General features: G+C 38.6%; 1 protein-coding gene across 1 annotated transcript in view; it reads left to right on the top strand.

Annotated features, from left to right (window-relative positions):
• Window positions 1–19,054, top strand: part of CERS6 (ceramide synthase 6) — a 294,381-nt gene that overhangs the window by 95,926 nt on the left and 179,401 nt on the right. Inside the window, exon 3 of the mRNA XM_055308130.1 lies at window positions 7,854–7,984. Within this exon, the coding sequence (XP_055164105.1) occupies window positions 7,854–7,984 (131 nt within the window). The remainder of the gene's footprint in view (window positions 1–7,853; window positions 7,985–19,054) is intronic.

Below are 19,054 nucleotides of genomic sequence, written 5' to 3'. Positions count from 1 at the left end.
TGTATAATCCCCACAGCTTCACTTTTCTAATCAAATCAATTCTTGAGCCACTGAAGGAAAAATATATATGTCAGCTGTGAGACCAGATTTTATGATCCAGAGAAATCATATCATCATCCACTTTTGGTATGTTACTCTGTATTTTTAAAATTATAGGCAAATTTCCTGTAATTTGTTCTCTCTTACTATCCTCTTATGCCCATCTCTTTCTTTCCTTTTTGCTTTCCTTTTCCCTTCCAGTATTTGTTATGAATATTAAAATCAACCTAGGTATTTCTGGAATAAAAATGTCTATATAGCATTGTTAATTTCTTTCCTTGGAAATCTTTCTTTTTTTTTTTTTAAGATTTATTTATTTTAGAGAGAGAGCAGCAGCAGGGAGAGAGAGAGAAAAAACACAAGTGGAGGAAGTGGCAAGGGACCGTCCCAACAGGGGGCTCAATCCCAGGACCCTGAGATCATGACCCTAGCTGAAATCAAGAGTCTGGTCCTTAACTGACCCAGTCACCTTGGAAATCTTAAAAAAGAAATAAACTAAGGAAAACAATTAAAAAATGCAAAACAATTAAAAAACACACAAAGAAGAAAGAAAATCACCCAAATTTTATTTTTGGTAGACTAGTAGATACATACCTCTAAATTTCAAAATGTATATAAAGGCTAACAAAGAATAGTTGAGGGTTGGGCAGAAGCCAAGTAGGAGGAAGTAAAGAACAAGAAGTGTGAATGGAGGGCCCAGTGGGGGTAGCTGTCAGTAAAGCCAGCAAAAACACAACTCTTGAATGAGAGGGAGACAAAAGCCCTAACCACTGTTTGTAAAACTAGGTATAGGAGCAAGGCCAGCAAATGTCCTCCCGGACTCAGTTTAATTCAGATAACTGGAATAAGTACACAGAAAACTATATGGATGGCACGTTTTCAGGAGACAGTCTATCTCTGTGGCAGCTGAACTGCAAGAGCACTCACCCTGCTCCACATACTACCAGGAGCTGGTCAAAGAAATCCAGTTCACTCAATGATGAATAATAAGGAACACACAGCATCAAAGACAAAAAAAGAATGTAAAGCAATGTTTATTAACAAAAATTGTCACTAGAAAAATGAGGCCACAGGGCAAATGAAAATTGTGATTAAATATTTTACTATAGGGGCCCCTGGGTGGCTCAGTGGTTTAGTGTCTGCCTGTGGCTCAGGTCGCGATCCCAGAGTCCTAGGACGGAGTCCCACATCAGGCTCTCCACAGGGAGCCTTTTTCTCCCTCTGCCTATGTCTCTGTCTCTTTCTGTGTCTCTCATGAATAAATAAATAAAATCTTTAAAAATAAATAAATAAAATTTACTATGAACTTAAAAAAAAATAGAAGTGCCAAAGTGGCTCACTCAGTTGGGTGTCTGACTCAATTTTGGCTAACATCATGATCTCAGTGTCATGGGATCAAACCCTGAGTAGGCTCTATACTCAGCAAGGAGTCTGATTGAGATTGATTCTCTCTCCCCATCTCCCTCTGTCCCTCCCCCCACTCATACACTCTCTCAAATAAATAGATAAATCTTAAAAAAAAAAAACCCACAAACCACTAAGAAAGCAATAACTCTCTGAAGGAAGACTGCAAAAAAGAAATGTAAGACCTAAGAAAAAAATAGTTGGTCAACAGAGAAAGATGCAGTGTGAGCTGGGAGGGTCAGGAAAATGTACTAACACTAGCTCAGAAATGAAGACAAAATCGGAAAGAACACAGGAAACACTAGACATTGCCGAAGATTCAGCAAGGAGTGTGGGAGATGGAAATAATAAAACTGAATTAAATGAAACCAAAAAGAGCTAAAAATAATTAGATATATGGCTCAAGCAGATCCAACATCTGCATTATTAGAATCCCTCAAGGAAAAGTAAAGTAGAATAAATATTGAAAGATATGATTCAAGAAAATTTTTCTAAAATAAATGGAGATTTATTTATTTATTTATTTATTATTTTTATTTTTTATTTTTTTTTAAATTTTATTTATTTATGATAGTCACACACACACAGAGAGAGAGAGAGGCAGAGACATAGGCAGAGGGAGAAGCAGGCTCCATGCACCGGGAGCCCGACGTGGGATTCGATCCCCGGTCTCCAGGATCACACCCTGGGCCAAAGGCAGGCGCTAAATCACTGCGCCACCCAGGGATCCCTATTTATTATTTTTAAAGTAAATTTTATTTATTTATTCATGAGAGACACACAGAGAGAGGCAGAGACAGAGGCAGAGAGAGAAGCAGTTTCCATGAAGGGAGCCCGATGTGGGACTTGATCCCAGAACTCCTGGGATCACACCCTGTGCCAAAGGCAGATGCCCAAGTGCTGAGCCACCCAGGCGTACCAAGAGATTTATTTTAACATGTTAATGAAAATATAGTAAAAATTGACCCAAGAAGCTTTCATTACTGGACTTTAAAATTAAAAGAATTCTTTGAGCAGACAACCAAAAATATCTAATCATTTCTTTAGGAAAAAAATATCAGCATGACTTTAGTCTTCTTTATAGAAACATTTCCAACATTTTTTTTTAAAATATCTTATTTATTTATTCATGAGAGAGAGAGAGAGGCAGAGACACAGGCAGAAGGAGAAGCAGGCTCCCTGCAAGAAGCCCGATGTGGGACTCAATCCTGGATCCCAGGATCACGCCCTGAGCCTAAGGCAGATGTTCAACTGCTGAGCTACCCAGGCGTCACTATTTCCAACATTTTTAAGGAAAATGTGAACTAAGAATTTTATATTTAGGCAAATTGTTTTTGTTCTGTAACAGTTAAAGACAAACAGATTTGAACATGCAAAAATTGGGGAATTGTGCTCCTGAGTCCTTTTTGAAAAACTATTATAATCATTGATTTCAGCCAATGAAGATGTTGCTGGAGTGTCGTTAAGGTTTGAATACATTTAAACCGTTAAATGTGAGGATTAGGATGACAGAACAGAATGTAAATATTCTATGCTCTCACATTGTAGAAGGGATACAACTAACAGTATTTGAGATGGGGAGGGGAAGGAAGGCAGGAGGTAGAATAAATTCACTGATTGCATAATCTCTAGGAGGTGGGAGTCAAAGCCAATCAGTTTAAGCAGCCAAATTGGGTAATAGAAGTACAAGCATATTAAACGATAAAAGAGTAAACTGTAAAGAAGATAAAATTATTGTCTAGTATTAAGTGGGAGGAAGAGGAAATATACTAATTTTGAATATTGCTCATATGGAATTATTGATTGAAAACAAACATAATTACAGTTATGGAAAACCACTAGAACAAAAATTACCCACAAAAAGGAAGGAAAATAAGCCATATTTGCTTGCCAAGATTAAATTTTTTTTAAATTAAAACAGCATAACAATTCATGTGACAGAACTGTAAGCAAACTTATCAGTTATATCAATATACGTAAATGGGCTTGACTCCTCTAATAAAAACTAATACAGATTTAGGTCACATAGCTGATAGAGACACCTTCAGATAAAGTAATTACAAATATTGAAAATAAAAGTATTAGTAAAAGTATATAGACAAATGCAAATAATAAAGTAGGATTTTTATTTTTACATAAAAGTGGAAGCCAGGCCAAAAAGGATTAAGTGAAATGAAAAATTGGCTTTTTCTTGCCAAAGGATACAATTCATAAAAAAGATAAAGTGGTTATGACTAATACGCATTGAATATCAGTGTATCCATATACTCATAAAAAAGAATGAAAGAAGAAATAACTTAATAGCAGATTTTAATTTACCTCTCAGTCATGACAGATTAAGTGAACAAAATGTAAAACAGAAGATAGAAATTCTAAGAGGTATAATTAATGAGGGAGATCTAAGTGGTACATTTAGAACCTTATATTCTGAATGTAGAGACCATACTTTCTTTAGAAGTACCCGTTAAATATTTACAAAAATTGACCTTTATTATAAATACAACACTAATTTTAAAAATAAGCACAACTTAATAATACTAGAAATCAGAAAACAGAAAATCTCTTGCTTTCCTAATATTAATCCATTCTTGGATAAAAAATAGAATTTCAGAATATTTGGTAACAGAGATGATGAAAGCCTCACTCATTTGTACTGCCAAAGCAGTGCTCAGATGAATAGAGTTTGCTATTCTAACTCTAAACTTTAGAAAAAGAACAACAAAACAAAATGAAGGCAAGCAGAAGGCAAAAGTTAACAATAAATGCAGAAATTGTGTTTAAACTATAGAATTGAAGATCAATTCAAAAATATCTGTTTAATTTTTTTTTTACAGAAAGTCAGCTAATCCAATAAAATAAGCATAAATTTACAACATAATAATTAGCAGCATTATAACATCACGGAAATGGAGGAAAATAAAAAAGATATATTTCTCTTAATGTGGCAAATAAAATGTAAGATAAATAAATAAATATAAAAACTTGGGTAAAATGCAAATTATTCTAGGAAAATAAAATTTATCAACTATCTCTCTCTCCCTCCGCGCCCCGCCATATATATATGTTTGTGTGCATGTATATATAAAGATCAAAATCAAAGAGCTAAACCGCAAAAAGGTAGCAGGCTCAGATGTTCTCAAAAGAAAAATTCTAACTCTTAAAGAGCAGATAATCCCAATGCTATTTTAAACTATATTAAAGCATAGATAATTAAGAAAGTCATTCAAATTCTCTTTTTATGTAGCAATAAAACATTAATTAACAATCAAGTCTGACAAAGATTAAACCAAAAAAATAAGACTAGATACCGAACTTACTAATATCAATGAAAAAAATCCCAAATAAAAATTAGTAAACAGAACTTAGCAGCACACTAAAGAATTATTTATCATCACCAGAGAGGATTTATTCTAGGAATGCAAGGCCTAGAATGCAAGGCCTTCCCTATATTCAGTATTACAAAAATCTATCTGATACATCGTCATAATTGATCAAAAGAGAAAAAGTTTGTAATCATCTGCATGGATGCTGAAATCTACCATTATTGTGATTAAAACCAAGTTACCTTTTTCTTAACACGATAAACACATTTGTGTGTCAGCTCCAAATCTGGCCTGTTTCTTAATAAGAAACAGTGGTATTCTCACTCAAGTCTGGAACAAATGGAGATGCTTATAATCACTGCTCTGCATTGTGCTCAGTTTTACACAGAAGTAGTGACTAGTTAAGAGAAAGAAAATAAAGGCATAAAAATTAGAAATGAGGAGGTGAAGCTATTGCTGTTTGAATTCACTGAGTCCTTACTATATTTTAGGTGAAAAAAGATACTAAAAATCTCCTTTGTTTGTAGAGCTTACATTCTCGTTACATGTTATAATATGACTGCATACTTGGAAAAATAAAAGAATCAAGTGAAAAGTTACCACGAACAAAACCAGAAAAGATAATATTCCTAGGGATAAATGTAACAAGGATGTGCAAGATAAGTAGGTAATTTTGAAGAATACAAAAGACAAATTGGGTAAACATGGTAGTTCACCCTACATTAATTTCTCAAACAATTGGAGTAGGGAAAATTTTTCTTATGACCCCAAATTCAGAAAATTTTTCTTATGACCCCAAATTCAGAAAAAACTGATAAGTTCATATATGCTTTTTAAAAACTTCAAGAAAAAACAAGCAGAAAACCCATGGCGAATTCTAAAACACAAAGACATTGGTACAAATTATGCAACCTATGGTACAAAGGTTTAATCACCCTAATTAATAAATGAAAAAAAACCTCTACAATCCATAAAATACCTTCAAATCAGGAAAAAATGTGCAATCGATATGAAAAGATTGTTCATTAAAAGGAAGTAGAAAATGGTTTTTCCTCTTTCAAAAAAAAGAAATCAAGTTAAAAATATACTGAGACACTATTATCAGACACTATTATACTGAGACACTATTATCAGACTGGGAAAAAGTTGAGAAATCTGATCATGGTGAGGAAATGCACACTCTTGTTTGTGTAAGTATAAATTGGTAAAATCATTAATGAAGGTAGTTTTTCAATATCTAAGGTTGCGAATGCATAGGCCTTTGATCTACATTTGCTTCCAGGAATTTATCTCTATGTCTGCCTGTATAAAATGCTCTATGACAAGATGATTTATTATAGCATTGTTTATAGTAGTGGAAGTCTAGAAGGTACTTAAATGCCCATTAACAGGAGAGTGGATAAGTAAATTATAGTATATCCTGACAATCCTACAAAAGAAGGAGGGCATTCTTTATATTTTAATATGGAAGTATTCCAAAATACATAGTAAAGTAAAAAGCCCAAAGTTCAGAGTAATACATGTAGTATGCAACCATTTGTTTGGCAAAGTGATATAAGAATACATGTTCAAATTTACTTATATTTGCATAAAATAACTCTGGAAAATAAACTGATTTAATAACTGATTGGCTGGTAGGAAGAGGGAGCATAGTAGGAATAAAATGGGAAGGTAAAACTTTTTTTGTTTTAATTTGTGAACCATGTGAATGCTTTACCTATTCAATAAGCTGAGAAAACAAATTGAATTTAATGATTAATTCCTCTAGGAAAATGGTATAGCCAAGGTGTATAGTAGGATGTGAATTTTTGTCTTCCCTATTTTTTAATTAAGATAGACACAAAAGGAGAGTGTAGATGGTAGATGGTGTCATGACTACTGAAAACAAAAACACGTTACAGTACACATCTCACTGAAAGTGGGCAAAGGACTTTTACAGACACAAGCTTAGCATGTTTTATGACCTCAGTCACAACACTGAGGCCACTTGCTGCATCCCCTGTGTATCTGACATCTTCAATTACTTGAGATTCTTTGAAAACGTGTCATATGTACATCCCACCTTCGTAACTTGAAGCTGGTCAGCCTGCCTTCCCTTACCCCATTTTTGGTTATTTCCTCTGATCACTAACATCTCGTTAACAGTAAAGGAAAGATGAATAAATAAAGGAATAGAACTAACTCAGCTTAGTTTTGTTGTGTGGCAGGACATGCTCACATATTTGTGTGCAGGATGGTCCCTAAGATATCGGAGAGTAGAGATAAGAAAAGGGAGAAATGAACACTTACTAAGTCTTAGACCAATTTTTTACATTTGGTCTTCACCACAGTCCTCTTTAGGTGGATAAATAACCCTAACAGATGAGAGAACCAAGGCTCAGAGGTCATTAGAGCGAGGAATTGAACCTGGCTGGCACTTCATAGTGTTATAGAAATGAGTGAGAGAATAGTATCATCCTATGGCGAGACATAAGTAGGGTCTCTTCCCTGTTCACCACGTTTGTGTCTTAAAGTCATGCATAGTTGTTGGAAAGATTTGATGGGGATCTAGTCAAAAGGAATAGCCAGGAAGGGGGATAGAAGAGGAATGTGTGAACAGCAGAGCAGAGAGAGAAGAAGAAGGAAGAGAACACATGCTTGTTTTTTTGAGAACACATGTTTTATAATAGAATTGGTGCCGTAGGCTCAAGTGAGGTCTCTTGAGATTATTCCATGCTTTTGTCTCCTAACTTACCCTGAGATAATTGGGTATAGCATTTTTTTTTTCTGAGAAAGTAAAAACTTTGAAAGATGCCTCTTCACAAATTCACCCTAACCTAACTCCTTCCTTAAAGGCTAATGGAGCTGACCCAGTTGGCTGTTTCATTGCATCTCTGTTGCTGATAGGAAGTGCAAGCATCAGAACAAGATTCGTATTTTTCAGTGTTGTTTCCTAAGGTGGTTATTTATGTTCATGCTACTAGTGGAAGGACTAGGTGCTCAGTAGTAGCAAGTAGTCAATATAGGGGGAAGAAAATCTCAATTTAGACAAAGGCAGGTGTGTTTATAGTGAAGATGAAAATGATTTTGCTGTTACCTTGTTTCAAGCATCCTGATGAAAAGAGACTGGAAGGCCTCTCCAAGCAGCTGGACTGGGACGTTCGCAGCATTCAACGCTGGTTTCGACAAAGATGCAACCAGGAGAAGCCAAGCACACTGAGGAAGTTCTGCGAGAGCATGTAAGTTGCTATTTTTCTTTCTGAAAGAAAAAAACTGCTTAAGTACTCATCCTGTCCCCGAGGTTAAAAATAAAAGTTTCTTGCAGGCTCCAGCAGCCCCTAAAAAAAAGCATGCCATCCGGTAGGAAAATAGTCCACAAAATATTGGGGGAATAGTAGTTTGTAAGGATTTGTGATTTCCACTTTGGATTCAGTAAGTGAAATTCACGTTCTCGTGGAGTTCCTACAAAGTAGGCAGATTACAGGGGCCTGCAGTGATGCCAGCCAGCCACCTCTGAAATATGGCACTAAAAGTCATGACTTAATGGTTTGAATTTTAATAGAGGGGACTTTGTCAAGATGTTCTTTCCACTGGTAAAAGCTGAGATGTTAGATGTATTATCAGAGAGTCATGATGATGCCCCATATTCCTGAAGATTTAAGAAATAACTATATTATATTCCATGGTTGAATTTAATGAAGCATTCCTTTAAGGTGGGGGATGGAATAAAGATCTCTTCCATTTATGAAATGTGAACTTTATGGTGTGTAAATTATATATCAATAAAGCTGTTAAGAAAACTAAAAGACTCAACAAAGAACTAGCACAGTGCTATTTTGAAATAGTGACACTCAATGCACTAACCTATAGGAAAGTTAGAAAAAGAAATGCTGAAGCATTGAGCACATTTTCAACAAAGAGAAGATGCTGTGCCTTGAGCTCATTGGTCCACTTGGTCTTCATCCTTTGGGATATGAGTGTGCCTTTGTCTAACAGCTCTGTCCTTCGGGAGCTTTTTCCTGACACCTGGTCATTTGAACAATAGGGCTGTCGATGTTGCTCCTTTTGTTGCTGGCTCTTTCTGTTTGGGGTTAAAGTTGCATTTTCAGGTTTAGCTTTCAATTATGCCAAAAAAGTATTTTAGCAGTTGCAGCCTAAACCTTAGAGGGAAACCGAATGTTATGGGAGACATGAGTGAGAGGCAGAATAATATCATAAATTCGTAGGGCTGAATAAATATGGGGAGCACAACCAGGATCTTGAGGAGGTCAGAATATTTATAAAACCTGAAAAACAATGCAGTGGATACAATCTGCAAAGCCCTTCCTATAATTGAACTTGGTGGCAGTTTATGGAAGAAGGATTTATGCATCTGGGCTCCAGATCAAAAGGTGGAATTGCTTCCTGGCCTTGGCCCACTGTATATGCAAAGGACCTGCGCTCCATTGGACTCCAGGTCTGAGCAGGGGTGAAGCTGGGTCTTGGCATAGGAACCACATGCTGAAACTCATGTGTGTCTTCCCCTCCTCCAACTAACAACTTTGGTAACTCAGTGCTAGCCCCTTTCTATACTATACTGAGTCTATACCAGTTTACATACCAGTAGGTAGAGGAATTGGTCACTGGATCTTGTTAAAATGCAGATTGTCATTCAATCGGTGTGAAATGGCAACTGAGGTGGCATTTTTAACAAGTTCTTAGGTGAAGCCACCAGTCCACAGACCACACTTGGAATAGCAAGGCTCAACACCATACCAGTATCTATGTCTTGTCCCTGAGTTCAGCTGGCCTTTATCTGCACGCTTATAATCAGTTAAAAATATTTTTTTAAAGATTTTATTTATTCATGAGAGAAACAGAGAGAGAGAGAGAGGCAGAGACACAGGCAGAGGAAGAAGCAGGCTCCATGCAGGAAGCCCAACGCGGGACTCGATCCTGGGTCTCCAAGATCACGCCCTGGGCTGAAGGCAGCGCTACACCAATGAACCACCTGGGCTGCCCTTAAAAATATTTCTAAATGGTTGCTAAAGGCATGGTAATGTGAAGGTACAACTGGGGCCAGGAGAGAGATGGTACCCGAAGTATCGATTATGATCTCTTTCCCTAAGAAGTTTATTATAATAATGTCAAGGAGATAAGAGAAATATCTGACTGTGTACATCAGTGGTATCATACAACAGACAGGTGTGGGTGCTAAACAATTGGTATGGACAGTCAATAACTACAGATTAGAGGAGAAAGATCCACTGTGGGTAGATCTCTCTTATTCCTTAACCTCTGGATTGCCGCTAGATTCTCCTGCCCTTCCAAGGGCTTCTGTTGTATTGTTTAGTCTGTATTTTTGCATTTTTTAGATTGGGCTGCTTCTCCAGATTCAGTCTTTAGCCTCTTATTTCCCCCCACTTTACCTTCCATCCTCTTTGCAGAAGTTATTTCCTCTTGCCAAAGTCTTTTGAAGTCATTTGTCCCATGAAGAAGTTTCTTCTGAGGCATCGTTTTGCTCTCTCCCAACAGGCAACTCTGACTTGCTTCCCCTGCTGAATTCCCTTCTATTGTTGGCATGCCTCCATTCTGTTACAGACTAGCAGCTCAAACCAGTCATTTACCGAGTTCCATTAGTTCTTTGTAAAGCCACTGCTGTGGCACAGATCTTAATTGCTCTCATAGCTCTCATTATTTATCACATTCATATATATTTTGCTACAAAAAACTTCCTAAAATGGTACGATCTTCATATTCTGCTGCTTGTAAACCTCGATGATTCTTCTGCAACTATAGGATAAATTATTAGTCCCCTTAGCCTGTTTGCTAGATTCTGGCCTTCATGCATTTGGTATCAATGACCTCTTCCTACCAGAAAGTTGTCTTTTCACTGTCCATACTTTCTTTGTTCATTCCTGCCTTGGTTTATGCTGTGTTCCTAACATGGACACCTCTACCCTCTGCCCTGCCCATCTCTCCCCTACCTGGGTAATTCTTCAAACCCTAGGCCCTCTCAGAAACGTGGCATGACTGTTGAATGTCTGGAATGAACACTACTTTTTTCAAATTTTTGGAGTCCTCATTGTAAGTACCAGTAATTTAATATGGAATCACATGCTTTCTTATGTGGTTATTTAACTTTTCTTAACTTGTCCGTATATTTTTAACCTAATTACAGAATACTTGCTCTGTGAGGGCGCAAGAACCACATTTTGTTTTTCTTGTGTTCTTAGCCTTTACCACCACATATATACTGCTGAATAAATATTGGTTAAATGACCGTAAGTTATAGTGGCATTGTTTTGGAAGGATTTGCTGATCTAAGTTGGCACTCTGCCTCTCCAAATGAAGAGTGCCTATTACACACTGACTTAGCCTAAAATTTGTCTAGGAAAATTATCAAACTATGGAAAGCTCCAAGACTATACCCAAAGAAAGAGATTCAGAGGAAGGAATAGGATGGCAAAAGGGAACATTTAGATAAAGCTATGAGGAATAAAGCAGAATTATATTGGTCATCATAGACATGTTTGTATGTCATAGTTATTTGCTCATCAGTATAAAAAATGATCTGGAGTAGTTGTTCTTAACCAGGGGTGCACTGCATAATCACTTGGTAAGCTTTTGAAAATATACATACCCAGGCTCCACCCTGGGATGGATGATTTAGTGTGGTGACTCAGGGAGGTCTGGACATGGATATCTTAAAAGAAATACCCATAGTACTTACAACACACACATTCATGGTTAAGAAGCATTAAATCTCTGAAAAGAGATGACTGCTGTTCAAAAATACTAAAAATCAAATTAGCAAGCAAGACAACACAGATTTGGGACTTGAAGGTCTAAGGCCCAAATGTACAGTTTCTGTAGGTTTTCTGTTCTATCTAAATCACAGTTTTAGAAAAGAGTCTCTTCAGGGGAATGAATGGTGTTTCATCTTTAAGCAGTGTGGAATGACAGCAATATGCATGCCAAACAATGCTTGTAACCATCTGCTGGCATGTCCAACTTTTGGCGCACCCATTTAATGCAGATGAACTGAGTAGAAGTTGTTCAACAAGTAATATGTTGAAACATTGACATGCTTCCCCCCCCCCTTCGTGCTTGATGTCAGTCATTCACAGCTGTATTAGTTTTGATGACTAGTTCTTCCAAAATCATGTAAATCTTTACTGGCAACTGAAATAGAGATTTTCAAGAGGGAGTAAAGAATTTATAAAAACGAGATACCCTGTGACACATTTTCAGAGGAACAGTTTCTAAATGGGAGCCATTTAACTGGGGGAACATGCTTTGAAGCTGCTGAAGTTTTGCCTCTCCCCCTCCAACTGTTGCATCAGGATAATAGGAAAGTAAATAATATCTGCAATAAAAAAATATCCGCAGGATGAAACAGGAAGGGGTAGAGATAAGTTTTCAGAATGAATGGCTTCCCTCTACTTTGTGCCCGATGTGCATTCATCATTTTTAAATATTGTGCAGTGCGTTTAATAGCACCTGCCTGGGAGTAAATATTATATATGGCTTTCATTTAAGCAATCTCCACTTGACTGAACGGATAAATCTCCCATATCATAACCTGAAGATATAGGGCAAGGAATATTACTCTTTATAGATTAGTACTAATTTACATGGATTGGCATTTACTCATATGGAACCTTGTAAAATGCTGACCCAAAATTGTCTTTTCTTTAGGAATTTCATTTTAGAGTTGAGACTGATTAAAACTACCCTTAGATGCTGCCATATTTGGATGCTTCTGTTCAGAGGCAGCAGACCAAAATCTGGGAACCTTTTGATATTGTGACTTTATTTCTGCAATGAAGCCCATGATCCTAATTTGTGATTCCACTGAACTCAGCAGTGAGAAACGAGGAGTCTAACCAGTTGTCCTCAGGCTATCACTCAGTCACTGCTTTTTTATTTGGTAGCTTTTTACTTGGACAAGTCAGCAGTGCTGTCTTGTGACCTCAGTAAGAAAGTGAAGCCTAATGATTGAGGCGGAAAAGAGAACAGGCTGTGCAGAGAACAAGCAGAGTCTCATATCCCTTTATTTCAAATCAATCTTTAATCTGAGGAAATTTGTATGCTGAATATATTCAACAAGTTGTCATAACCCCATCGCTGGTTTGCAAAAGAAAACTGACTGAATATTTGTACACTGCCGTTGTATCTTCCATCTACTCCACACTGTGGCCAAGGGCAAACTTTTGCCAAAGAGAAAATTCAGTTTTGATTATTTTCACCATCAGATCATGACATGATCATTATTTACTACCAAAGTTAACTACCAAAGTTCCGCTGAAGACAGATGCAGTTTTTGAAGGAGAGAGTAAGAAAATATTATCTTGTAGAAAAATGGCATCTTCATGTTTTCAGTACTATGATACATGATTAGCAATGAGTTGATGCTGATCATGAGTCTGGAAAGAAATTAATCATAAAATCATAAAAGCCATAATCATAATCATACAACCTCTTAGGTTTTTAAAAAATTAATTAACTTTTGGTAGAGAGAGCATGAGCGAGGGGAGAGGCAGAGGAAGAGAGAGAGATCAGCAGACTTTTCTGTCAGTGTCTAGAAAGTAAATATCTTAGACCACACAAACCTTGTCGCAATTATAACTCCACTGTTGTAGCACAAAAACAGCCATAGACAAAGCAAATATATGTGGTTGTGTTCCAATAAAACTTTATTAATGAATGCCAAAGTTTGAATTTATCATTTTCATATGTTATGAAGCATTCTTTAAATTTTTTTTCAACCATTTAAAAATTTAAGAACTATTCTTAACTCATAGGTTGTACAAAAACAGATGGCAGGCTGGATTTGACAAGCGAGCTATAGTTTGCTAAACCCTGCTTTGGGATTACAGTACTATTAGCAGTTCTTTCAAGAGTTTCAGGAAAGAGAATATGGTCTTTAGCATAAGGCACAGTCATCCATTGCAGAGTATTGTTATATAACAGAAGCATTAGAATAGTTTCTGTAAGTTTCAGGAAAGAGAATGTGGTCTTATAGCACAAGACACAGTCATCCATTGCGCAAAGTACTGCCATAAAACAGAACGATTAGAACAGTTCTGTAATGCCTATCTAATATTCCTGGCACGTGGTGCCTCGATGCTGTGCAGTTTCATTTAACTCAGGCCCTCTTGAAGTTGTTAGTATTCTGAAGATAGTATCACTTCCCCTACAAAAATTCTGAAGATTGATGAACTGTGTTATGAGACAGTCTGCTCTTTTGCCTCAAGTTAGCTTTTGAACCTTTTCCCTCTTTCTACTCCACCCCTGCCATCTGTGGCATGTGAACTCAGGTTTTCTACTTAGATCAAGCCTCTCACAGTCCTTGATGGCATATGGTGAGGCCTCTCATTCATGTGTACTGGCTAATTAAAGAAAGCAGATTTTTGCTAAAAATATCAGAGAGGCCAAACTTTGGTCAAGCTGGCTACAGATTAGGTACTGCTGATCAGTTTTCTTTAAATCCTAAGTTCCGCAAAGCTCTGTTGATAATTTTTCCAAGAATTTTATTCAACATGGAGTTGGATGGAGATGAAAAGAACTAGAGTATATAGAGGAATAATTGAATTTATTAAGCCCTGTGTTCTTAATTCTTGTCTGCCATTTTTGAATCTATATACCATTTCTTTGTTTGATCTATTTTAAAAGTTATTTCTGATTTAGAACAAAATCATGAAAATCATTACAATCAACTTTGATTTATAGAGGATGTGCAGAGGTACGCATAATGTTCCAAAAGTTTTGGGGAAAAATACTCCAAAGCCTACCACCCAGAAATAAATATTTTAGATTTTACTACTTACATAAGATTATATTCTATACATGTGCTCACACAAATATACATGCGTACTGCGTATCTCAGCTTGGTGTGTGCCCTTCTTGAGATGTCTTTATGAAACCTGCCTCATCATAGGGCCCGAAGAAGGCTATGGGAACATTATGTTTCATGCTTTACCTTTAGGATCTATAAATCATGATTCACTTAGTGGCAGTACAGTCAGTTGTGCTGTAGCATGACACACACATTGTTAAAAATTGCCACACTGTGCAAAATTGTACAACACAATACAACCTAGGATTTATGAGAAAAATCAGGGCAAAACAGTCAAAAACATCAGAGGCATTAAAAAAGAGATGGGAACCTAATAAGAACAGCACAGTTTTATACTGTGCTGTTAAGTATAAGTAGTTAAGAAATACATAAAGACTATAATGAATATGGTATTTTATCTTGAAAAAGACGTGAAGTTTACTTGGAAGTCAGTGTTGGTGTATTGGGTGAACTGCCATAACAAAATACCATATTCTAGGCACCTTACAAAACAAATTTCTCTCTCACAGTGCTGGAGGCTGGCAGCTGAAGATCAAAGTGTCTCAGGGTTGGAATAACCCTTTTGTCCTCACTGAGTCTTTCCTCTGTGCCTGTTTATTCTCAGTGTCCCTTTCTCTTCTTATAAGGACACCAGTCATATCGGAATAGTACCCCACTCTTCTAACCTCATTTAACCTGAATTGCCTCCATATATTTTCAAATATAATCATGGTGGGGCTTAGGGCTTAGAGCTTCAACTTAAGAACTCTGGGGTGACACAGTTCAGCCCACGGGAACATTGGAAGAGTTACAGCTCGGAAGTTTCTGTGAAGTGGTACAAGGAAGGGGGTCTGAAATTTGAGACAAAGCTGTGACACTGGGTGGATGTGTCCCATAACATGTGAACTGAGGTAACATGGGGATGTTTGAGAGGGGTGTGTGCGTGTTTGGTATTTCCTTCTTCGCTCAGGTCAACTCAGCACATTCCTGCATTCGCCCAGTGTTCCTGGCAAGTGAAATCACACATAAGCCAATATAAAATTTGTGCTGTGCTCACACAAGAGTGAGAGATATTCATGGTTTCACAACTGGCCTTACAGCAAGACTGGCAGACAGCACAGGGTGGTGGTACAGCAGGGTGAGCTCTGGAGCCAGCCGGGCAGTCTGAGTTCGGGTGTTCCCTCTCAGAAAAGTCTGTGGGATATTCGGGAGAGCTGTTTGGCCTCCCTAAGCTTCCGTTTCTTCATATTGGTAGTGCTCACGCCATAGGGTCGCTGGGAGGACCAAGCGGGTTAACATATGAAATGCCTAGAAAGGTGTCTTGCGCAGAGGGGGCGGTAAATGCCAGCTACCGTCAACACCACCGTGTTGTCTGTCGTTAGTGCAGCTGGTGCTGCACGAGCAGGAGCAAATAGCTAGTAGTCTGTCAAAACGTGCAACGCAGAGCTGTTGTGTCGGCGCGTTCCCTGCTAGAGGCAGCTCCGGTGTTTGTTGTTCGGGGGGAGAGCTTCAGGAAGATGCAGGGAGAACAGGGTCTTAATTCAGAACGAAACCCTCTTATTTCTGTGGAATTCCAAGAAAGTGGAATCATGTGGATTCACAGGACTGTCAGCCGGGGCCTGACTTACACACACAGAAAGATGCAAAATCCATCTGAGCTCAGAAGGCAGAGCCTTTGGCTTCCTGCTGTGTAGCAGTGTCACAGAAGTGGCTGAGGAAAGGTGTCCGACACCAGCAGGGAATGGTGCCCGCTGTGCCGCCAGAAGCCAAGGCTTTTGAAGCACCGCATGAGAAATGTCAGAACACACGGTGAATATCTTTGAACCACAGAGATTTAAAATCTTGCCCAGGTGATTCTGAGGAAGACACAGCTTGCCTCTCCCGGTGGGGAGAGAGGAACAAAGCCTGGAGCACGGCGGGGCTGGCTTTAGCGAAAGCACCTCTGCTAGGGCCGGGAGAGCCCCGTCGGCCCTAGGCGGTCGGCATGGCCTCTGGGTATAGGTTTGCCGTTAAATGTAATATTTATTGGTTACCTCCCATGAGCAGGTGAAGGTGTATTGATCTAGAACAGATTTGAGGCTGGGAATCAGATGTCCCTGGTTCATGTCCAGGTTCAAACTGTTTAACCCTTAATGAGCTATTTAACCTTGCTAGGTCCCGGTAAAAGGAGAAAGAACTCCTATTTATGGAGTCATTCTGGGGATTAAATGAGAGGGTATGGGTATAATGAGCATCCCTTAGTGCCCGCTTCTCTTTCAGCTGGGTTTGCAAAGTTAAGTAACAGTTTCTGATCTTGTGGGACTCACAGGGACAATTGATTCGGCGTACTGGTAAAGTTGTTCAATACCTTCAACAGGGAGATAGAACCTGTGCTACTTGCGTGATAAGGTTTCTTTTCTAGAGCCTCTCCCTTATTGCCCTAGCTGTGGGGATTTCTGGTCTTGTATCTTAATATGCCATCAGGAGAACCATATTTTAGATTGTTTGAGAAGGAAGCACATTGTAGCTTCTTGGAAGTCCAGTCTGCCTTGCCCTTTCTTTCTGTTCTTCTTTTACTCCATCCTGCCTCCCTCTCTCCCTTCCACCTCCTGGTGTTTTAGGGACAGGTGCCTTTTGCTTCCTCCTGGCTACTTACTCTTCTGTGGGGGCCACAGACATTGTCCAGGGGTGGACAGGACGCTTAATAGAACCCTCAACCATTACTAATTTGACTATAATTGTCTTAAAACTTGGTACATTGCACATGACTCCAGATATTTGAATATAGCACCTACTGATGAGGGCCGAAGGTGTTTGTGTATAAAGGTGTAGCTGTGGGGGTAGGCACTTGGACAGAGCAACGGGAAGCATAGCTATTTCCTCTTTTGGAAGATTTGGGTAGATTCCAAGTGCCTTTTGGAGAAGCAGGTCTTAGGTATGTGTGGACCTTCCCAAATCTAAATTCATAAATGAGGCCTTTGTGAGATCGGAAACTTAACTAAAAGCAGTTAAGGCCAATTACTTTCATTTTTAAATGCAAGTTGAGCTGCTGGCTTTGCCTAGAGGGCTGTCGTGATTTGGGAGAATTTAAGTATTTTAGAAAAAATCTCTTTAAATTTGGTTAATATTTCCTATTTTGCCTCTATACCAACTCTTAGCAGTTGCCAACTGATGGGAGGCTAGATATTGCTCTTAGGGCTCAGCTATGTAGAAGGGTATTAATACCGTTCTGCAGAGTATATGGTGTGAGTGAGGCCACTGGTGCAGCTTCATACATAGGGTGTATCGTGACCCACAGTCAAGGCTAGCTGAAGAATTGGCACTAAAGGTTAGCGCACAAGACATAGACATCACTTAATCCTGCTGAGTTCTGATAACTCCTGTATTTAGCTACCGATGTAATAAAATGGCATATCTTCATCTTCTATACAATTAAGTAACAACTAGTTTTCTTGCACATGTAGTGGGCACCTAATGCTGGTAAGCAACCCAGACCCAAGCAGGGAAAAGGAATGTCTAGGGAGATTGTTACATTCTGGGTACTGTAGTGGGGCCTTTACAGTTAATCCTCACAGCCACCCTCTGTAATATGTTAGGTGTCACATGCCCTTCTTAACTCCTGAAGAAACTGAAGCAAAGCAAGGTAGAGTGGTGACTCAGCGCCACTCAGCTAGTAAGTGACAGAACTGGGATTTGTACCCAGGCTTGCCCCAATCCAGGGGCTTGTGGGAGAAAGCTCACGAACATTACATGTTACCATATTCAGAGCAAACGTAGAAAGGGGGAACCTGGGTGTTTTCATCATCGTTTCCTTTCCTTTCCCCCTCCAGTTTATAAAAGACTGGAATTAAATTCCCTTGCTATCTTGTTGGCACACCAGTTGCACCTTTAGTTATACTAGAGCACTTCACTTGGAGACTTTTTATTTTCACTGTTTGCATTTCTCTCTGCTATTAAACTGTCCAGCACCTTGACTGCTGGGACTGTCTCATTCATCTTTTCATCCCCTTGGGTCAGCACAATGCCTGGTGCTTTGTAAGGCCCCAATAAATGTCTACTGAATAAATCAATTATTTAGATTAGGGATTGCATTGAACCTCTAGGGACTAACCTAACGGGCTGAATTTAATTAAGAAGCAGCTCAAGTTTAATGTCTTTCAAATAGTCCTAGGAAGATCAAGGTGGGAGGGAAGAAGTAGGAAAGGCCTTCTGGCCGAGGTGACACTGCTGAATTTTTAAGGATGATTCCATTGGCCAGGTACAGAAAGAGAACAAGGGTGCCAAAGGCTGCCCCAGGGAGTGGAAATGGCCTGAAGAACAAGGTGGGCTGGAGGAAGTCCCTTCAACTTGAGTGATGAATATCAGGACAGGGAAAACCAAGAGGCAGCTATAGCCATAACACCAAGTGCAGGCTGTGGGCATCTCCTTCTACACTCTCCTGTCTACGTATTTAGGACCCTTCAACCTTCTGCTCTAAAATGTCCTGCCTTCGCAAAAATCTCATGTTTAC

The sequence above is a fragment of the Nyctereutes procyonoides genome, unplaced genomic scaffold (assembly GCF_905146905.1).
Source record: "Nyctereutes procyonoides isolate TBG_1078 unplaced genomic scaffold, NYPRO_anot_genome, whole genome shotgun sequence".
Classification (NCBI taxonomy): Eukaryota; Metazoa; Chordata; class Mammalia; order Carnivora; family Canidae; genus Nyctereutes; species Nyctereutes procyonoides.
The sequence above is the reverse complement of the archived record's forward strand: the minus strand, read 5'-3'. Positions and strand labels throughout refer to the sequence as shown.